The following is a 22,685-nucleotide window of genomic DNA, read 5'->3' on the forward strand; positions in this document are numbered from 1 at the left end:
GGTTTTGTACAAATGGGCCTTTGGGGTCTTCAGTAGGTGTGCTAGTTTTGAGGAAGATCTTTCACCTAGTACCCTGTGCAGAATATAAACAACCTCTCCGCTCTGAATGAAATACTTTGTTTTGGGAGGGTTTAATTGATTTCAGGTAACAGTAGGGGCAGAGCACAGCGAGGAAGCATATCAAGGAAACAGAACTTTTTCCTGAACTGGAAATCCCCGGGGCTGCATCCTAGTAATACAAGGAGTAGTCATTATTACCAAAATTGGAGTATTTTGGTTTAAGCTAGAGTTCAGTTTCATCTAAGTAATTATATTTTTCAAAAGTTAAACAGAATGTCTCTCTGATGGCACGTGGGGTTGGTTTTTTTTTTTCGTTTTTTCCAGACACGGTTCATTCTTTGGAGATGATAACACCTTGTGTGAAATACAATCTGTGCTGAACAGATGCCTCTTCTCCTGCAATCACCTCTGTTTGCAGCCTTTCCTTATCTCAAATGCCAGGTCAGGCTCCAAAGCTCCAAATTGGCAAGAGTTTTGACTGTTGTGAAGTTCATAATAACATTAAAACTAGACTTTGGAAAGTAACAGGATGTGCAGAAGAGTTCTGGGAAAATTTATCCATATGCATGAGTGGGAAACCCATTCTGTGCCAGCTGCTGCCTCGCTGCACACGATCGATGGGGATCACTCCTCGTGTTGCCCGGTCTGACAAAAGATGCTCCTTCCTGTGACTCCAGAACGACTCTTGGAGAGTTGATTTGCGTTCATTTTCGGTGCCAGCAGCCCCCCCCCGCTCCGAGGCCGGCAGGACCCGCCCATGTGCGGGAACCCCCAGCCCCCCGCCCCCGCCCTGGCCCCACCCCGCGAGCGCGCGCCGCCGCCCGGCATAGTTCTGGCGCCGCCGGGTTCCCGTCGCTGCTTCCGGCGTGGCTCCGGAAGCGGAAGGGGGAGCCGAGACAGCGTGCGGAGATGGCGGCGCGCGGCGCGGCGAAGCGAGGGGCCGGCACGGGGGGGACCCGCGGCACCGACCCGCAGGAGGAGCCGCCGCCGCCGCTGCAGGCCGTGCTGGTCGCCGACAGCTTCAACCGGCGCTTCTTCCCGATCTCCAAAGACCGGCCGCGGGTGAGAACCTGCCCGCTACCGCCCGCGGGACGGTCCCGGCCCCCCGGCTCTGGGCGACAGCTATGGTCGCGCCGGCCCCGCTCTGTGAGCCCGGGCTGGGTCGAGGCGAGGACCCCCTGACGGGTGCTGCCGGGCCCCGAAGCTGGGGCTGCGCCCTCTGCCGCGGCTTTTGCCGCCTCCCCCCACGCTAAGGAAGCTTCTGACGAGTTCTTCTCGCTTGTAAGAGTTTGTATGTCCCGCTGGAGGGGCAGCGAGGACCTAGTCGTGGCCTTGATGCCGTTTGCTCTTCGTATGGCAAGGCAAACGGAGCTGCTTGCTTTTTGTCTGTCTCCGATGCAGGAACAGCAGCAGGCTTAGCAGGCTTGTTTCTGGTAGAAGAAAGAAGCAAAAGCTTTGTCCTTGACAGCAGTAATGGGTAAAAGAATGTGGCTGGAAAAATGGATGGGAAAAGCACTTTAATTATCCGAATCAGAAGATTGTATGTTAAAGGAAAGAGCACTTCTGAAGAGTTTAGGGCTGAACGATTACCTTTACCTCCTTTGCTGATTAAGTGTTTGTGGTGGTCATAATTATACACGCGAGCTCAGGCCTGAAACAAAACATCACCAAAAATGAATTAAAGAGTAGTATGAGATCACTCAGTATGAATCAGTAACTTGATTTAAAAGGGTGGCTTGAATCCCAAGTCAATGAAATGCTCGCTTCAGTTTAGGTTGAGGGGGGATTCCCTCCTTTAATTCTGGACGCTCATTTTGCCGTGGCTTCATCATTCATGTCCAACGGGTTTTTCTTGAAGCAGTTAAAGCCTGAGTCAGGGAATCAGTGCTCTGGAGTTTCTTTCTTCTAGTCTCTCTCATTTATCTGGGCCTTGTTGAAGAGTTTTGTGTGTGATAACTTTACTTTTTTAATGCTTTTCTCTCTGAACTGAGGATCTGCTGCTCTAAAAGACCAGAAATTAATTCTTGCTGTTTAGATCAGCTCTGAAAAATTTTGCTAGGAGGTGGTGGGGCCATTACTCATATGGTTTTTCTGGTACTACTGATGGTATTATATCCTCAGGTTGGAAGGGGCTGTTGCTGATGTTGAGGTACAGAATATTTGTTCAGCTGTCTATGTGGGGGGGGTTGTTTTCTTTTTTAGGCTCTTTTACCTATGGCAAATGTGGCCATGATTGACTATACCTTGGAGTTCCTGACAGCGACTGGAGTGGAAGAAACCTTTGTTTTTTGCTGTTGGAAGTCAGCTGAGATAAAAGAGCATTTATTGTAAGAAACTTTCCTTCTTATTAGCTTTATCATAGAAAGGAATTTTCTGTTGTCTGAAAAGCCTCGGGGGTCTCACTGATCCTTCTGACGAAAATTGTGTGCAAGAGGTTCCCTTTCAACAGTTGTCTCCTAGCACATCTCAAAAGAGACCATTTTTCATAGAATCATAGAACAGAATCATAGAATGGTTTGGGTTGGAAGGGACCATTTTAAAGGTTCTCTAGTCCAACCCTCTACAATGAGCAGGGACATCTTCAACCAGATCAGGTTGCTCGGAGCCCCATCCAACCTGCCCTTCAATGTTTCCAGCAGTGGGGCATCCACTACCTCCCTGGGTGACCTGTTCATTTCACCACCCTCACTGTGAAAAATTCCTTCCTTATATCCTGTCTAAATTTACCCTCCCTTAGTTTAAAATCATTGCGGCTTGTTCTGTCGCAACAGGCTTTGCTAAAAAGTCTGTCCCCATCTTTCTTGGAGGCCCACTTTAGGTACTGGAAGACTGCTATAAGATCTCCCTAGAGCCTTCTTTTGTCCAGGCTAAGCAACCCCAAATCTCTCAGTCTGTCCTTGTAGGAGGGGTGCTCCTATCCTCCCATCATTTTCATGGCCTTCCTCTGGACATGCTGCAACAGCTCTGTGCCCACCTTGTGCTGAGGGCTCCAGAGGTGGACACTGTGTCCAGAGTGTACAGTCCAGAGCTGGACATAGTAATTTTTCATGTGAAGGAGCATGGTTGTGCAGCATATTAAAAGGGTTGAGTGTTTTATGAGTGCATTTATATTGGTATTTAACTCCTGTCTAAAAGCAGGGCTTACTTCTGAGTAGCTGTGTAAATTAGAGTACTGCCCTTTGCGTTATGCCTTGTCTTGGTGTGCCATGCGGCACATAGAAACGCCTCTCTCGTCACCCGTGCCTCTGCATGCTGCAGGTCCGCAAAAGCTAAAGAGAAGCATGCAGTCTTTTCCCTGTCTGAGGTACTGCTTTCCAAGAAAAAAAGTTTGGGTTGTGTGTAATTTTCTCCTTTGTCAAAACTTGGCTTGCAGTGGAGTTAATTTCTGAAGTTTCCATAAGCTACAGTGTCCAAGTCTAACCTTCTTCAGTTCCTCTGCTGTGTGCAAATGAGCATACTGAAGCCTTTTGATAGCTCATTGTAATAGGATTCTGCTTGCATTCAGGTGTGGTATGCGCTAAAGCACTGTGTCCTGTACGTTCTCTGTAGGAGTATCCTATTTATGCCTTCCTGGCATGTTTTTTCTCCTTGCAGAAAATCCAAGTGGTGCCGTCATACCTCTCCCAACACAGTACGCTTTGTGACTTCTGACCTGTACCGCTCCCTTGGTGATGTGCTACGAGACGTTGATGCCAAGTCTCTTGTTCGTTCTGACTTCATTCTCGTCACTGGGGATGTGGTGTCCAATTTCAATATATCCAAAGCCCTGGAAGAGCACAAGTAGGTATTGAAAGAAGCGTATGCTCACTTGGTGTGCTGAGATACTGGGCTTTAATTCTTTGAAGACTGATTCTAAAGTTTTGCCATTCTCTTTTAGGTTGCGTCGTAAGATGGAAAAGAATGTTTCTGTGATGACGATGTTATTCAAAGAGTCCTCACCTGGTCACCATGCTAGGTGCAAAGAGGATGACATTGTCATTGCTATGGACAGTGCCACAAACCGTGTCCTTCACTACCAGAGAACCCAGGGGCTGAAACGCTTCCGTTTTCCTATGGTGCGTCTGGAACCTGGCAGGTGAAAAAGGGCTGCAGCAGTAAAAGCAGCCCATGCCAAGGAGTTCCTCCTTGAGTCAGGGCTGGGGAATTGTGCTTGCTGCTTCTGTTGGAGGAGTAGATGGTGGCATATACTCTTTATAAATAGGCTTATTTTTCCTTTAACCTTTATTTGACGCTCGGTGAAATTGTGCTGGGACATACGTGTTCAGGACTCACTTCAGAGTTTGAAGATGGGGCAGATGTGTTTTTCGCAAGTCAGCTTTTGCATTTATTTGGCTCCTTTTCTTCACACGAAAGGAGGGAGGTGAATGATTTATACTGTTGCAAAGATGCCAAAATTGGGATGCAGGTACCACTGTCATCCAGGGAAATAAGAGCAGGTGCAAGGGGCAGTACCCCCTGTTACCTCTGCCTGTACTGTTCACCTGAAGAGGTTATGGGATCTACTAATAACGTAGTAAATGCTCAGTAAATGTCTGTGGAGGCACTTTTCTCTGGTGAGATAAATGGACTTTTTCGTTTTTCCATCTCAGAACTAAAACTGTGATTATGTGCCATTTTTATACCCAGATTAGTAATCAGTAGATTATTTTTCGCTTTCAAATGATAGCACAAATTGCTGCATGAAAACAAAATGGAAAGAACAAACAATAAAACCCCGTCAACTCACAGCTGTAGAAATTCACAGGGAGTACAAAAGCTATGAATATTGCATTTTGATTTATTAATATTCTTTATGTTTGTACCTCCTAGCATTAAAGGTAAGGAGCCTCTTAGAGGGAAGTAGTTGTTTGAAGTAGAAGTTGTTGCTTGGAGAGGTGCACTATGTAAAGGCAAGGGCAGTCTCTGCTCACTGGCACACTGCTCTGTGTGACCAGGCTGTGCCTGCTAAGCCTGTGTCTTAGTATGGACTGTAGATTCCTCTAATCTTCAGAACTTTGGCTAGTTTCATAATTCAATCAATACTGCCCCAGGCTTGTAGAAGGCTCTTGGGGTTTGGTATTATGTGAGGTGCTCAGATCGTCAGAATTTTTTTCCTCTTTCAGAGCCTGTTCCAGAACTCTATTGAGAACGTTGAGGTGCGTCATGACTTGCTGGATTGTCATATTAGCATCTGTTCTCCACAGGTGAGCCCTGCCCTTCCAAAGGTCCAAATTTAAATCTACATTGCTCTGTTGGTGCTGCTGATGTGCAGGGGTGCATGAGGCCTGAGTGTACTGGGTTTGAAAACCAGAACTCCCATTTGTGCTGTCTGAGAGCCTGAGTGAGTGCTTAATCTGTGTCTGGCATCCAGACACAGTTTTGCCCAGGCAGAACTAGACAGTGGCTGCATCAGTAAGCTGGCTAATTTGATACAGGATGAAACTGTTGTGGAAAGTAAGTGATTTCACTTCAAGTGTAGTAACATCTGTGAAGCAGAGGTGATAGTTGTGCTGTGGAAAAGTGTCAGTACGTGCCAAGTGGTGCCATGTTAGGGTAACATCCAGGGTTATTGCGGCCTAGGTTCGCTAACATCTCTTCCATGTCTGAAAGAGCTGGTCTACAGCCTTCCTTTGGAAGTGAAACTACAAGGCGAGACTGGGTTAATTGCTTGGAAATGCTAAAGCAATGTTCTGCCCATTCTGAAAACCAGAATCTGTTCATAGTCTCCATTAGGAGGAGGAGAGGGAAAGGTCAACACTTCTAGCAGAAGGAATCAAAGATTTATTCAAGGCAAGAGCGTCACTTTCCTATACTGTGTAACTCGGCCCTCTGAGAACCACTGAACTACTGTTAATTATCTGGCTTCCCTGGCAACACTTTCTGCTAACTATATTATGTCCTTGTGTTTTCTTCCTGGCAGGTGGCTGAGCTATTCACAGACAATTTTGACTACCAGACACGGGATGACTTTGTGCGCGGTCTGTTGGTGAATGAGGAGGTAAGGAGAGAGTTATTACAGAAGAGATCCTATCACCATGCAGTAGAGAATCTTCTGATGCGCTCCTGCTTGTCTCCCAGGTCCTGGGGAACCAGATCCATATGCATGTAACAGCAGAAGAGTATGGGGCCCATATATGCAACCTGCTAATGTATGAAGCTGTCTGCTCTGATATCATCCGGCGCTGGGTTTATCCTTTAACTCCGGAAATGAACTTCACTGATGACAAGAATCAGAGTTACACCCATTCTAAACACAACATTTACCGTGGAGTGGACATTAGCCTTGGCCATGGCAGCGTGCTGCAAGAGAACGTGCTCATTGGGCAGGGAACGGTCATCGGCAGCAACTGCTCCATAACAAACAGCATTATTGGGCAGAACTGCAGGATAGGTGAGTACAAGGATGGGGGACCTGCAGGCCTTGCCAGGCAAGGGCTCAAGTTATTGAGATTTAGTTTTTCAAGTGCATTAGGCTTTGAGAGAAGGTGATAGGTGGTATTGATTAACTTCTAATGGGAAGAAAGGAGAAAAGCTTGGTTTTCCAGCAGAGGACATAGATTAAATTTTTCAGGGTGCGTAATGATGCTGAAAGGTGAAACACATTTAGTGCAAATAAGTTGTTCCGGCAGTAGAGAATGTGTGACCTTTACTGATCTAGAGTTATCACACACTAAAGTCTTGCAAATGAGGACCGTCTGTCCCTCTTTTTGTGAGCTGCCCGGTAGTCCTTCGTCCTACTCTTGGTTGGAATTTTCTTTTTGTGATTTGGCTGTATTTGTGCAAAATCAAACTATCAGTTGTTAATGCCAACTTGTTACATCTCTGCAGAGAACAAAATTGTATTTTAGCTTTCAGTAAGAAGTGACTGTAGGCCTCTAAGGCCAGGTTTTGCCTTTCATCTAACATCCATCGTACTTAAAGGGCATTGGGATTCAGTAAGATGCTTTCTAGTGATCCCAGCAGTGTGGGAGAGCAGCAGACTGCCTTGCTCAACATATTTGTGCTTGGTGATGTATGTATAACAGGTGATAAAGTCATTTTGGACGGAGCTTTTGTCTGGGACAAAGTACACATAGCAGATAACGTGGAGATCTGCCATTCTGTTATCTGTGATGAAGCTGAAGTGAAGGAGAAAGTAAAGCTAAAGCCCCGCTGCGTCCTGTCCTCTCAGGTGAGCTGTTTTTATGTCTGTTCTGCTTTCTGCATTTCTTGGCTGGTTACTAGACCATACCAGAATACAAGGCTTCTCAAAGCCTGTTTGCAGAGGTGGGGGATATGCTACTGCTACCATCTTTTTCTTCCTTTTCTGTGGTTAGGGTAGCGTGGTGTGTGATCTGGCAGTGCTGATGTCTTTGGTTATACTTGTTAGTGTACAGCTAACTGCTGGTGGAGGTACGAGGGGGCAATCAGGGTATTTGTTCATTAAGATATGTTGCATATATTTGCAGGTAGTAGTAGGTCCTGGCATCACTCTTTCTGAGGGCACAGTGATCTCTCTGCATCCACCAGATGAAGAGGAAGAGGATGATGACCAGTTCAGTGATGATTCTGGTGTGAACAAGGAGGAAAGCAAAGTGAAACTGAAAGGTATGAGTCTCTGGCTCCATGTGCTCAGACTATGTAGAAGGCTTTGCCTTTTAGGGTTTTTTAGGGGTTTTCCCTCTTCCAGTCTAGACTCCAGTGCCAGTGCCAGGAGCTCCAGTGCCAGGCTGGAGCTTAGTGATGAAGTCAGCTTGGAATGTGTGTGTTTTGAGTAGGCAAGCAATGATATCCAGCTCAAGTTGGACAGTGATATGTACCTCAGTACTCCAGTATTAAAATCTTTGGAAATGCAGCTATTTTCCATTTTTATTAGAGTAAGAGCCTTATAGGAAATGATAAGCTGAAGTTGGAGGTGTTTGGTTCAAGGCGGGTTGCAAGATCTATGTCCTTTTACCTGGACTGCATCCAAGGACACTGTCCTTGAGAAATACTGTTTCTACCAGTTTGGGTTTGTCAAGGAATCTAAAGATGGCCAGCTGAACGTTGCTGCTGTAGGGACAAATAGGCCAGTCACTTGTCAAGGCAAGTGAGAAGATAAAAGCTGAAATCTATGTGCATCTGCAGGAATCCCAGCTCCTCCTTGGTGAAGGATATTTAGGGACAGCAATATGCAGATTATACCACTCTGTTTCAGGTTTGCTGGTAAGAAGATCCAGTACCTCTTCCTCTTGATTGCTGTTTCTTTTTCAGGTTACAACAAAAAGGATGTGGGCTCAGAGGGCAGAGGCTATCTCTGGAAAGCAGATGACAAGAATGAAGAAGATGAAGAAGAGCAGAGACAAAGCCTATGGGGTGAGGAAACGTTGACTGTAGGTGACCTGGGGGTGGATGGACAGACCTGTGTCGGGGAAACTGGCTGAGTGCGAGGCTGCTAATTGTGTCTAGAATAAGACTTGGCCTTTGTGAAGCAAATTGACCCCAGATAATATGTGTGTGTGGAGGCAAGACGAGAGGTGAAAGTAGGCAATGGGCCGTATTCTCTCTCTCCCTGTTCTTTGTGGAAGGTGTTTATCATCTTTGGCTTCCACTAACACACAGAGCTGTCTGCTGTGAGTGGCACACTATGGGATACCAGACCCTGCCTTAGAAAGAATATGCTTTGGCTATTCCCTCTACTGCTGGCTTTCGTCTTGCTAGTGACAGTGTCTGCTGACATTGCTCCATTATGCGTCAGCAGTCTGCACAAAACACACTTGCTTCTGTCCCTGTCCTTAAAAAGTCCCGGTATCCTGGTGCCAGCTGTAGCATTCCCTCTGCAGCAAATCTAATCTTGACCTGTAAGTCCTTTGTTGCAAGGACAGATAGTTGCTGACTTGGTTGAGAAGTCTCTGGCACACCTGGTTCCTCGTGCGTATGGCAGCTGCATCTTTTGAGTGTTGAATGCTGCATCTTCTTCATCAGGCCCGGCTGTGCATTCAGAGGAAGAGAGCGAGGCTGACAGCGACCTGAGCATGGGCTCTGAGGAGCCAGACAGTCGGGCAGCATCCCCTCAGCTGGATGACATCAAAGGTGAGAGATGGGGCTGTTAAGAAGTGTGGTGAGTCTGCAGATAGTGCCGTGAGCGGGATATTTGTGGTGCTTTCTCTAAGTATATTGGAAAAAATTGTGGGTGTCTATAATGTGTTTGTTTCCTGGCTTCACTTCCTGTGTGTTCTAGAGTTCTTTAATATTCCCTGTGTAGCTGCTGTGTTAACCCAAGGCAGCCAAAGCTGAGAAGCGAGGCAAAGATCCTTCATCTTTCTCAGTCCTGATCATTGAGCCTTCATGAAAGTGACCTCCCTGAGCTGTCTGTTTAAATAGCAGTGTCACTGCCTAAACTTGGAGATTGTGTGGAGGTCCAGCAGTTTCCCTGTGTGGACAGGTTGCTGCTGTAATTGTGCTGCAGACCTAAATGTCCTTGTAGAAGCTGCGTCTGTTGGCAGATGTGTTTTGGTTTTCTGTTTTGTTGTGTTAAGCTTACCTGTATTTGAAAGGGGTTCAAGCCAAATTGGAAAAGAAAGCCTTTTTCAGGTTAAAATATATCCTCAAAGGAAGTTAAATCAATACATTTTAAGTTAGAATTCACATCTTTAGTTAGAGAAAGATGAAGTTTGCCTGAATGGGGAAGGCTAGATTGTGGAAGTGTAATAGAAATTCTGCTCTAAAGGGTTGCAGAGGTAAATAGCTTTGTACTGATTTGTGTGGATAGATCAGTGATATCTAGTAGGTCATCTTTGTCCCCTCTGTTTGAATGACACTCCACTGTTTATAGTTGATATGGGTTTGTGCCAGCTAACAGAGAACAAATAGACATCTGTGTCAGAACACTTCTTTTGTTAAGGGCATTTTTTTCTTCAGTAATGAACAGTTTGAAGAATCTGTGCCTTTCCCTCTCCTGTCTAACTGCCTGTCCTTTCTTTCATTAGTTTTCCAGAATGAGGTTCTGGGTACGTTACAGAGGGGTGAAGAAGAAAACATTTCCTGTGACAACCTGGTCCTGGAAATCAACTCCCTCAAGTGAGTATTCCCTTAGGGATGCTGTTTCTTATGCTGAACAGCTGTCTTTGACAGTGGATCTGGAAAGAAGAAGTGAAACTATGTGGATACACATGTTTTATTGTTAAACATTAATTTATCAGTATAGAGCATGAGAAATGCAGATTTTAGGGATCCTGACTGAATGACAACAGGAACTGATGGAGAGTGCCAGCTGCATCTGTAGCATCCTCAGTGGTTAGGCTTTTCCTGCCCCAGTTCTGTAACAAGAGATTGAATTGCTATTAAGTAACTGTGGACTGAAGAGAGCAAACCAGTTCTTGGCGCAGGCTGCATCTAAGTTCATGCAGGGGCTGCTGCTCTGTGCATTGCAACATCAGCCAGCTGCCTACAGCTGGGGCTGTGCTGTGACGTGGCACATCCACTCTGTTTTTACAGCAGCAAGTCTAGAGTGCATGATCAGAGTGCCTTTTACCTAGTTATTTCTCAAATACAAACCTGTTTCCCTTCTTTTGCGCAACCGTATTTCTACAGCACTCTAGTAAACATGATGTTGCTGGCCCTGCAGCAGCTTGTTCCACTGTGATAGCAGTTTCCAGGGCTTGTGGCCTTATGAAGGGCCTGATGCAATGCAGGGTGGTTTTGTTGCTTGAATATTTGTAAAACCAACCAAATAAATAAATAAACAGGACTGGAAGATGAAAATTTTTCTGCTGTATCTCTGGGAAGAGTCAGTTCGCAGAGATTAGATAGGATGAAATGTTGGGGGGTTTTGCTTTTTTCTTTGCAGGTATGCATATAACATTGGCTTGAAGGAGATGATGCAGGTGCTCAGTAAAGTGATCCTGGAGTTCCCACTGCAGCAGCTGGATGCAAACCTGGACTCCCAGAACTATTTCTCAGCATTACTTCCCGTGAGTCCTGCTCCATTTGACTCTTCTTTGTCCTTGCCTCCTAGTGTGTAAGGGTCTGCCTGGATGCCCTAGGTAGTTCCTGGATGAGAAATCTTTTTGGTTAAGCCTGAAGCCACTTGAACTCCTTGAGTTTGTCAGCCTCTCTGTCTTCTATAGAAATAAAAGTGAACTAAAACTGTTGTGCCTGGTTGACAGAACTCAGCTGAGACTGTAGGTGTCAGAGCTCTACTTCAGTACCTGTGGTTGTCTCAGTTTCCTGAGCGTGACTGTGGAAGTGCATCACTTGTAGAAGAGAAAAGAGGGGGATTGTTAGAGATATCTTTACAGGCTTGCATTCCAGGAACCCAGTTCTAATCCATCATAAGCCTTGTCCGTGGAGCAGCAGGGAGTGCTCGTCTCCCTCTCCCAGGAGTCCTTTCCAAGGTCTTACTTGTGTGTGTACTGTAACTGGTGCCAGTTTTCTTTGGCCAAAGGCAAAGGCGTTATATTGTTGTCTTAGAGACACAACAGAATGCTGTATCTTTGTTTAAAGGGAGACAGTTTGTATAATTGGATGGGAGCAATTTCTGTTTCCTGACTTAAGGAAGACAAAATAAGAAGCACGCAGTCTTAGCTTGATGGTTTTATTGATCCACGCCAAAGCTGTTGTAGTATTTTTCTCTTTGCTGTAGCCCATTTATGTATTTGAGTTGGCAAACTCTACAGGTTATGAAGGTGCTCTTTCAGAGTGAATGGTCTGACATGTGCTTGGGAAGGACTAGTTTACTTTTTTTAGGAGATGAGGCTAAAGAGGAACACTAGACATCCTGAAAATCCCTTCTTTGACGAAGTATGTGCTTTCAATTGATGGAGAAGTGTGGAAAACTAATTATTCTTTATGTAGGTGTAAGCATGGCGCTTAATTCATCTCTTGGACCTTTGGAGATGCCTTCTGTAGGAAACATCCATGTGAACTGATCTGTTCATCAGATGGCTTAGTGAGATTTTGCTGTTGACTTTGTTTAAATTCTACTTACTTTTGTTAATTTTTCCAGACTGTTTTCTCGGATAGCATATCCTGTCCTGGAAAAAGGGAATTGAAGGAGGAACACTGAAGAGAACATTAGAGCAGGTGTTAGACTCTAAGCGGAAAGCAGTACATCTAAACAACAGGTTATGTGGAGTTGGCAGCTGTGTAGGATGGTTTGGGTTTCTTTTTCCAGCAAGGATACGGTATCTCTTTCTGTCTCCCACATTAGGCTCCTAATCTAGCGTGAGTAGGAGTGGAGAACTTCACTGCACCACCCAGGCAGGCAGAAGAGGATCTAGTCTGGGATAAAGGATACAATATAAATGCATAATGTTTTGCATAATTGCACAAAGCCTTTTAGAAGTTAAAAACAATGGAGGTGCACGAAGGGCTTTCCTCTGGGTGACTTTGTCCATATATATTTCATTACAAGAAAGCTGATGCTTTTATTTAACAGCAGAGACAGCAAATCTGCTCACCTTTTTTGAGAAGCGATAGTAATCTAAATGTCAGATTTGGGGTGACTTTGCCCCATATCATGGACAAGTGGAATTTCTCTAGGCAAGGAGTGTGTGGCGTGTGCATTTATGAAACACAAATCCTTAGATTCATCAGTGACAGCTGAGTGTCAAACCAATTGACCATCGTGGCAGCCAGTATCTCGATTGCACACATGGTGTTTGTCACTGTCACGATAACCCAGTGTGGCTGAGTTGAGATGGGCCTCTAACAGAAGTAGTGAATCAACCTTCGAAGGCTCGTTAAACAGGCATCGGTGGTCTTCTGTGCAGCGGCTTTGTGTATTTACCAACAGTGCTCTGAAGGGAAGGGATCAATTCTTTGGGCAGAACATGCATGTTTGTACAGCATCTGAAACAGTGGCTTTTCTGCAGCAATGAACTTGTAGTTCCCTAGTTGGTAAAAAGTACATTCTGTTAATTAGGTACTTAGACCCTGAGGATCCCAAGCACTAGCTTAGTGTAGGCTAGTACATAATGAAAGCCTGTAGCTGAAGTGTGCAGCTATACAGCTAAAACTGCCATAGTCAGTATTGGTATTGGGCTGAGATCTTCTTGTGTTTGTTTACCTACAGCAAAGTGTTATTTTGTATGAGATGGGGATACTTGCGTTCTGAAAATGGTGAATATCAGAAGCCCACTGAACTCTGCAGAACTGTTTTATGTTTCTCACTCTCTTTGTAGCTCAACTCTGGCTAAGAAATGCTGAAAGAAGATGGATTGCTTGTGTAAGAGTGATGGTAGAGTGGTCCCAGACAGCTCAGGAGGGGAAATTGTGGAAATGCCAGAGTTATGATGTATGGTTTGACTTGAAACCACAGTGCGTGCTCTGAAGTGCTGTCTGCTGAGCGTGAAGCTCTTAAGTGTTGCAGCAATTTTAGGAAACAAGCATCCAGTAAAGGATATGCCCGTAGGTATTTTTTAGATGAAACATGGAGGCATGAGAAAAAGTGTTATCCAGTTAGATGTACATCAATGGTCTTGTTCAGCTCTTGTACAAGTTGTAAAGCACAAATGGTACAGAAAAACAGACCTTGCCTAGAACTATAGACATGATTTGAGCAAATGTGGCTGAAGCTGCTGATAAACTGAAAGCTGTACTTCTGTAGTCACTGAAGCAGCATAAAACAAGGTTGTGCAGATGAGGATGTCTAAAGGGACTAGGATAGGTCATATAGCAGTTCACCTTGCTGAGCTGGCCAGTGTCTGCACTGCTGCCTGGCAGCGGGCACATGTGGTGCAGCTCTTTGGGTTTCTGTCAGGGAGCAATGCTGTTTTGTAATGCCATGCAAGCAAACGCAACATGGGATCGCTTATTCAGGGACCAGACGGATATCTGTTTTCACTGAAGCAATTTGTGGTCATCGACTCAGATGCTGTTATGGTGTAACAGGTGGGAATTATAGTGGTGTCCCTTGGGTGACATACTTCATGATGGTGTTCTGTGCTGGAGGCAGGGCTAAGATAGGCCTGGTGTCAAGACTGTCCTTCTGGCAAAAGAAAAGTGGAACACAAGCCTCTCGGAAGTTTAAGTTGATACAGCATCACCGACCAGATCTGATGAAAAATTAATTGACCTGTCAGAGGAATTTAATTGCTTTTTCCAGAGTGTAGATTGTTTTGAGGAGTTACCCAGGTAGAGTCGAAGCCTAAGAAGTTATTATATTGCCCATGGGTCTCGTTGTAAGGTATCTCTTCACATTTTTAAGTCTTTTATTCAATCTAAAATAATTGCAAGCTTCTAATTGCCCAGTTTGTACTTTAATGAAACTCCCCAAACAACCTCTCTGTTCATGCAGACTCAGAGGTGTGTTTTCATGAGGGGCTCTGTGGGGCTGTCACTGTTGGCACATACAGTGCATGTTCTTGATCTGAGATATTGTATTTTTAATCCTTTTCCTTTCCCAACAACAGGCATACTGGATTGAGTCCTGATGTTGTGGGTGTTTATAGCTCTGCTTTCTTTATAAATTACTTGCTTTCAGAAACTCAATAGCTTCTGGTTAGAATTGTGCCTGCTTATGATTTAAAAACATTAACAGAAAAGTATTACAAAATATTTCTTAGCCTGGAAGGAACTTGCTAATAGCTTTGCTGCATTTGAGGTAAAGAGTCCCAAAGGATAATGAAAATGCAGGAGATGGCTGTAGAGGAGGGAAGAGTGTTTAGGATTAAGCATTTTGCTAAAGGCTAAGATACTTTCTGGAAATATGCCATGCAATCCTCAGCTTTTTGTTGTTATACCGTGATGACTAGGATCATTCTGCTGTTACTGCTATCCCTTGAGCCAGTCGATGTACTGCTACACTGATCGGTTTGTTTGTACTAATCCCGTTTGTTTCTGCTTGGATCATGCAAATTCCAGCATGGTTGCATAGCAAATGTGTCTGAAGAGGTGGAGGAGTGTAGTGCTATGGAGCAGTTGAGCACTGTTTCCTAGTGCAGGCTACCTTAGGTAGCCCACAGTAGTTTGGACTCCAGCTGTGCTTTGTGTTGAGGGTGGGGTGGGGGAATGCTCCCTCTCTGGCAGGGCTACCGCCTGTTAACAATTCTGGATAGAATAATGCTGATTAACCCTCAATGTAGGTGATGCAGAGCTGCTTCATCACACCCCAAGACCCTGTAGATTACCCATTTCCTTTCATATCTGGTCTGTCTTGTTCTGTAAGGAGACCTTGTTGAGGGCACAGAAAAACAGTATCTGTACCAGCATGGCAGGGATGTGTTTGCAGGAATGCCTGCTGTTGAATGAATCTATTTGAAAAAGACATGAAAATCTGATTTAACTTCCCACAATGTTTTTGTAGGGTGGTCTGGTCATGATGTGGCCAATGAGGAATTTTTCTCTCTTATCCTAGTTCTGGTGCCTTTAAAAAATTGTTATGGACAGGGTTGTAAGTATCTTTATTACCTCCTATCTCAGACTCAGGTCAGTCTGTGCTGCTTTGCAGAGCTTTCACTGCTGCTTGCTCTCCAGATATGCACGATGAGTGAAAGAGCTGTGGAGACTCAGCCCAAAATACTGTTTGAAGAGGCAGCACCAAAATCATTCAACTAAAGTTTTCATGAAAAATAAATCTTGGAGAAGAGAACTGAGATCAGCTAATAGTGTAACAACTTCTTACTCTTCATCTTTCCCACCCATTCCCTGCAGCTGACTCCAGAACACAAACAGGCCTGTAGACACACTGCAAATGTGTAACTTGCACTTAGGGGCTGCTTCAGTGCGTTCCTGTTGTAAGGGTGGCTGGTTTGCACTGTCCATTTCTACTCAGGTGGTAATTATCCTGGTGGTATCTTTTTCTTTTTTTTTCTTATTTGCTCTTCTGCTTTGAAAGAAAGTTCCACTGAAATGTCAGCTGGTCTGCGAGGAAGGTTTGAGTAGCATGTACATACCTCGCCTTACTGGTCTGAAGTGATTTTATTTGAGTACCGGACTCTGTTAAACACATTTACTGTGATAATCTAGTACTCAATCCAGAGTGGCAAAATCAAGAAAGCTAACGCATGTTCTCAAAGCTGCACCCTGCATATGTGAGACTTAATAGCACCTCATAGACAGAGTGGGACAGATATATTAAGTGGTCAACTGAACTGTCTCTTAAAATGCTTCCCTGGGCCAATTTCTTAGTGCAAGACAGCTGAGAAACAGGGCTGAGGGCACACATCCGTCTCATAGCTCAGGAACTCTACTTCTTGTTTTTCCCTGCAGCTGTTGAAGAACTGGACCCCGTTGTTTAAGAACTACATAAAACGGGCGTCAGATCACTTGAATGCCTTATTTGCGATTGAGGAATTCTTCCTGGAACACGACAGTCTCTGCACATCGATAGCTAAAGTAAGTATCCACTCCTAACTTTGAGGACATGGGTTTGCTAGATTTGTGGTGAAGTACATGCTGTTTGCACCATCAGCTCGTCTGCTTTAGAAGAGAGAACTTCGGGGTCTCAGTGGAAAGGGTGTATAGAAAATCCATCTATAATAATTGCTTTAAAAAAAGTCTGCCTGTGCCTCTGAGGGAGCACAGCTGAGGGTGAGTATTAATTACCAGCACGCAGCCTGAAGGGAGCTATTATTTTGCAGCTTCTAACGTGGATGCCCTTGTTGTGTGACACTGGAAGAGGCGAGGCTGGAGGCTTCCTTTAGGAAGAACTTTACTTCTTCTGCCTCTCTTTGTTCCGTGGGATCCAACTGCCAAACGATTTATCCTGCTTTGGAGTGCAAACTGAGCGAAGCTGGGAATAAGGGTGGAATTTCTTATTCAGGCTCAGCTAGTTATGACGCTGAGAATAAAGAGGAGCTGACCTGTGGCTTATTACCTATCTCCCCGCTTCTAAGAGTTTTCAGTATATTCCTCCTCGCTCTCCTTCACAAATATTTTGTTCCTGCATTCTTTCTGCCTTATCACACTGAGAGCATTTGAATTGTATCACAAGTCACTTCTTTAGCAGAATCTCAGGAAGCCCCTGTCTCTTTTGGAGGAGCTCTTCTTGAGCCTTCTTAACTCTTGGTTCCTCAAAAAAGAGAAATCCTAACTTCTGCTACCAGTGCTTCTGGCCAATGGCAAATTACTTAGTATGGACTGGAGCCAAAAGCGTTCAGTTTGTTGAGCCAGAATGTCCTTGAATTACAGCAATTGTTTGGCATGTGTCCATTGTTCTAGGAGCCTGGGTTTCCCTGGAGGCTGGGAATTGAAGTGACACTTTATATTTGGAGTTGGCAGCCACCTTTGTCTGTGGTCTGCCACAAGGAGACTTGAATGCGAAGTGCCTGAGCACAAAGGCACTCTGAGAAAACAAGATTGTTGTCTTATCCTCACTGCGCTGGGCAGGAGTTTGAGCTGGTGAATGACCAATTGCTTTGACACCTGCCATAAGGCAGTTTTAAGAAAGACAAAGCAGGAGGAGGGAGCCTGGGGAAGGACTGGATGGATTCACACTCTTCTCTGTACATGTCACAGTTGTGCGTATGTGGGCCTGCGTAAGAATTGCTTGTTAGATCTGCTTTGTGGGTGGGTTTTGGGATGTTTTAAAAAGAGAACTTCAGTAGCGTGTTGAATTGACATCCTCTATGGCCCTTTGTTGCTCACAGCTCTCAATCATACCCTGCATCCACAGAGCTGAAGCTGATTGGGCTTGAACTTTGTCTCATTATGTTTCATAACATCTTACGGTCAGGGACATAAGGCTTGGTAGGAGAAGCACAGTTATTTTTAACAATAAAAGCAAAACGAAGCAGACTGAGTGCCTTCTGTTGAAGATGGAGCTGGGAGACTTATGTTAGGTGTAAACTTTGTGCTTGGACATGAGCTAGCCCCGAAAGATTTTATAGAAAGCTCTGTTGCTCTTTTCTAATCGATGCAGGTGTTGATGACGTTTTACCAGCTGGAAATTCTGGAAGAAGATGTAATTCTCAATTGGTTCTCTTTGCGGGACACATCTGACAAGGGAAAGCAACTTCGTAAAAACCAGCGGGTGAGTTCCAAAGGTGTTAAAGAGGGTGGGGAGTGGAGGAAAAGAGAGAGAGACAACAGCTGCTAAAATACACTTTGAGTGGAGTTCAGCGCCCCTGTTGCCTTCTGTGGAACAGCTGCCCTCGCATGGTAGGCCTGTAGTGTGCCAGTGCATTGAACACTGAGCAGCACAACTTTGTTTTCCAGAGCAGACATATCCATGTGTTCTGTCGTAGTCATCTGGTTAGGATGAGGAGTGGAGGTAGGAGAGGGAGGTTGTTTTCGGTGGGCTCTCTGTAGCATTGAGGCCAGCGCTTTCTGAAGTAGCAGCACGGCTTCTCTAAGCCAACACTGATTTGAAATGGGCTTTAGGCCAATGCCCTGTGTGCTGGCCCCACACGATTCCTTTGAAGCTTCCATTCCTGGCTCACCAGTCTCTTCGCAGATATTTCTAAGTGTTTGCTGTACTGAGTGGTTTCATTTGGCTTGTGTTGCAAGGAGCATATAAACTTTCCTCTTCCATCAGGCGCAACTTTGTGCTGCAGTTTGGCTGAGCCCCATTTCAGTCCTCCTTCCTGGATCTGGAAGAGGAGCAGGGGAAAAAAGCCATCTCTGAAGAACTCAGACTTTGTTTAAAACTTTTGCAAAGTCAGCTCTTAGTATAGGTCAGCAATGCTTTCAGCTGCTTATTTGAGCCCAGTTGCAAATTGCTTTCTTTATAGCAATTTCTCAGGGAGTAAGTTTCTCCCAGCAGAGTTTTCCTAACATGTCTTTGCTAAGGTGCAGATGTTGTCTCTTCTTCCTCAAGCTCTGGAAAACTCTCAAACTTTTGTCTTTTTGCTGAATATTGTGGGAATTGTCTGACTGAAAGAATTGGTCCCTCAGGAACTTAATGAGTCTGGGTTTGTCCATGGCATCCCAGTTGTTTTTCATCTTAAGTTTTTGCCTATCCTCACTCAATCTGCCTCTTGTCTCCTAGAAACACTCCTCCTCTTTCTCGTGCCCGATTGTGGTGCTCACTGACATAGTGTAGTTGTTGAGAGTTCTCAGCATCTGTTTGGTGTCGCTTGCTACCCAGTTACATTTCATTCTCTCCACAGCTCCAGAAGTTTATCCAGTGGCTGGAAGAGGCAGAGGAAGAGTCGTCTGACGGCGACCAAGACTGACACAATGGCTTGAGCTGAGAAGAGGCACTGTCACTGCCTTTCTGGGCCGAGTGGGCAGGGCAAGACCAGTGCCAGTGCATGGTGTGGATGTGGGGCCTGACATCGAAGTGACTGACAATCCCATCATTAATTAAGTTGTGTGTTCCCAACTTTGCCACTTCCCTCCCTCCCTCACTTGCTCAGTGGCAGCTTGTGTTGGATGGTTGCAGCCCAGTGTAAAAACCATAAGGGAAAAGCAGGAGGTGGTGATGCCCAGAATCCCTCTGGAGCCTGGATATGATATACTATAAGCTATCTTTTGGGAGGTCCTTGTTACTAATACAGAGGGAGCACATAGATGCAAGTGTATACAACACCCTTATAAATTTAACCATTGGGGTTGTGGAAGAATGGTCATGCAGCTAAGTTATTTGGAGTCATTGTTGCTTCTGGAATTAAGAGAACTCCTGCTGAAGAGACACTGGCAAGGTTGGTGAGTAGGAGTGTGTGGATAAGGCTATGAAATGCAGCACTGGGAATCAGAAGTTCCCGTGCCTGGAGAATATGCAGTTGTCTGAGGATGCCCAAGGCATTTTGCAGCCTAGAAGGCACTTCTGTGATCTTTCCAAAACGGAAAGTCTCTTGCCATCTGCCATGCTAAGAGCTAACACAAGGTTGCACAGTAGAGTTGGGTGAACCCTTGTGTTTCTCCCTTCTGTGAAACCAGGGATAATATGCACTGGGTTTTTCCTGTGGGGATTGGCTGAAAGTGGGTGTGCGCTGGCGGTGAAATGCTGTGTGGATCAACTGCATCTTGGGTGTGATCTCTCTTCTCTGTGCCCCTGACTTAGCAGACGAATTTTAGAAAAGTCTATTTATTTTGTAAAAAGGGACCAGAGAAGCCTGGCTCCTCCTGCTGTGCCAGCTACACTTGTGTTTCACTTGGGCACCAGGGGCTTAAAAGAGGATGCAAGTTACTAAGTTCTGCTCCAGTGTGAAAAGGAGCAAATGGGGTTTCCTTCAACAACACATGCTTTGTGTTTCCACATGATTTGTTATAGGAGCTTGCTTACTTCATATCCTTTTTTATTTATTTGAAGACTTCCCTTCCCTCACACAGCAGGGAAAGTGCTGCAAACCCACTGCAGAGTTCAGTAGCCATGGAGCAGCTTGGCATGCCGCAGGGAAGAGTGTGCCTCTGATACTTTGTTGCCAGGACAGAACATGTGTAGCAGCAATAAGGCCTTTAAGAACAGCTTTCTTGGACGTGCCTCGCTGCTGTGCTCTTTGCTGCTCTCAAAGAACAGAGCTAAAAAGGCACAGTGAGAATCAGCTTGTGCTCACAGGTGGGTTGTTTGTTGGATGTGCTGACCTTGCCTCTGCCCCTTCAGGAGGAGTACAGAATAAATCCTTTGCGGGGAAAAATGCACTGGAGCTGCCCACTCAGGATATTTACTTGGCCGTTCTGTGGTGCCACAGTTGTCAGTGAGGGGACAGTTTTGGGTGCTGGAGAACACGGATACCACCTCTTAAAAACGGATGCTTAGGCAGGGCGATCTTGTGCACTCACACTATCAGTTGCCAGGATTGTGCGTAAATGTGCTTGTTTTCTGACATTGCAAACTCAGTCTTGTAAATGTTGGGGAAATGGTATCTGGATTTTCTGTATCTGCCAATATTTAATTCAGGGAGCAAATAAAATCTATCCTGGTATTACCAGCTTGTTTGCTTTGTTTGACGTCAAATTGTCTGTCTCCAGTTGTGGCAGAGGCTTGAGCAGGGCTTAACAAATAAGGTGAATAACTCATTGCTACTTATTCCTCAAGAGATTTTAAGGACATAATAGGAAAGCAGGAAATCAGCACATGGTTGAATTGTATGCGTGTTTTAGAAGTGATAACTCATCACCTCACTGTTTATAAGTAGAGAGGAGTTTATTAGAACTTCAGAACTTGGAATTCTGAAATCGGTGAAGTCTGGGTTTGTACAGGATTATGTTGCCAAGATGAGCCTTAAATCCTATGAAACCTGATATTCTTTGCCATGATGAGAATATGTGGGAATGTTGGCTGTTGGGCACTGCGTCATGCCCTCCTATTGCTGGGGAGTAAGAACCGGTGCAGAGGGTGAAGGACAGCTGCAGAGCTCCTACAAAAAGCCTTTACAAACCAGCTGCAATACTTGGTAATTTTAATATCTCCTTGGACATCTTAAGTGTTCACGGTTTTTTCCTTTTATAATGTAAAGATGGCTTAAGAAAATAAGTTTAACCTGTAGTAGTTCAGTGAATGGCTTGGTTTTGTCATGATTCTTTGTGCCGAGTAACAATTCTACATCTGTGTTTTCCACATTCCTTCCTCCTTTGCCTCATAATAGGCAACTTCTTCATGGCGTGAGCCGCTTTCTTATCCAGCATTAAGATCAAGGGGAGATTGTTGTTCTATGGCCAAATATCCTTACCCTTCCCAGCCTTGGTGGGTTGGTTTTACAGGTGTTGAGAACACGGTAGCAAAAAGGAGACAATGTAGGATACTTGATATTCTCCATGGAGTTCAGGCATGGTGCAGTATTCCTATGGGCAGGCAAATGCGTACTTCTTAAAGAAGCATTAATTGCATTGTTAAAGCATAGGATGGGGTTGATGCTTTCTGTTGCTTTCAATCAAGATCTTTATTTGGTTGGAAGACCAGAAATGTCTTGGGAGCAACCTTGACTGGGCAATCGCTCCTATCCATCTTTTTTGCAATGTAACCAGTAAGTAGTCTTATTTTTGTAAGGCCATAGTAGTCACCTTGCCTGACTTCCCATTGGACATGGATGTATGGGTGTCACTGCTGTTCCTGTATCAAACCTGTGATTTCAGTTAACAATAGCTTTGTGTTGCTTAAAGGTGTAAGTGACGGAACTCAAATACAGTCACTCTGCTTTGGGCTGTTCCGAGATGCACCAAAATTCCTGGAGCCTGTTTGCTCTACAAGGAGAAGGAATGCTATCAGTGTTGCAATTTTTAGATGTAGACGTAAGCCAACAGACTTCAGAAACTCTTCTTTGTAGGCGTAGAGTGCTCAGCACAATCCCCTACTGCTGGCTTGTTTGGCTCTGTGTTCTTAACCTCCATTCATTAAAAGAGAGCCATACTTCACAAGCGCCCTGCAAGCAGTTAAGTCACTTTATCAGTTGAGTCTATCCAGTCGCTTGGCCTGCTTTAAAAGAAAAGGCAGGTGCAGCAATGAGATTTCATCTACTCCCACCCTGTGGGTGTGTGGCACCCCTCCTCTGGGCTGCATGTGCACCCCGGGAGCTTGACACTTCAGAAATTTGCCCTTTTGGTGTTGAATGCCTACAAGACTGGCTCCCGGGTAGAGCCACAGCTGTGCTGGGAGGTGGGCAAGAGAGTAGGCCCAACTTTTTGGGCAGGGAGATGTTGCAGAAAGACTTTAAGATTAGCTCTGTTGGGGTTGACGCAATAAGAAGCAGCTTAAAATAAACTTTTCCATTTCTGACCTGGATTCTTCTTGCAAGGTACACTGGCTTTTACCACAGCTCTGGGCGTGAGGAAGTGAATCTTCCAAGAGCTGATGTGGAAATGTG

At 45.0% G+C, this 22,685-nt stretch overlaps 1 protein-coding gene across 1 annotated transcript; it reads left to right on the forward strand.

Moving 5' to 3' along the window:
* Nucleotides 1-934: 934 nt before the first annotated feature.
* Nucleotides 935-20,813, forward strand: EIF2B5 (eukaryotic translation initiation factor 2B subunit epsilon). Its single transcript, XM_009559247.2, has 16 exons — nt 935-1,122; nt 2,263-2,387; nt 3,655-3,840; nt 3,938-4,115; nt 5,163-5,243; nt 5,960-6,037; nt 6,118-6,430; nt 7,065-7,210; nt 7,488-7,626; nt 8,272-8,373; nt 8,983-9,090; nt 9,987-10,077; nt 10,847-10,970; nt 16,210-16,335; nt 17,861-17,971; nt 19,050-20,813. The coding sequence occupies exons 1-16, from the start codon at nt 970-972 to the stop codon at nt 19,113-19,115; spliced, it is 2,127 nt and encodes a 708-aa protein (XP_009557542.2). The 5' UTR covers nt 935-969; the 3' UTR covers nt 19,116-20,813.
* Nucleotides 20,814-22,685: the final 1,872 nt, after the last annotated feature.

This window comes from Cuculus canorus, chromosome 9 (genome assembly GCF_017976375.1).
Source record: "Cuculus canorus isolate bCucCan1 chromosome 9, bCucCan1.pri, whole genome shotgun sequence".
NCBI classification, from domain to species: Eukaryota; Metazoa; Chordata; class Aves; order Cuculiformes; family Cuculidae; genus Cuculus; species Cuculus canorus.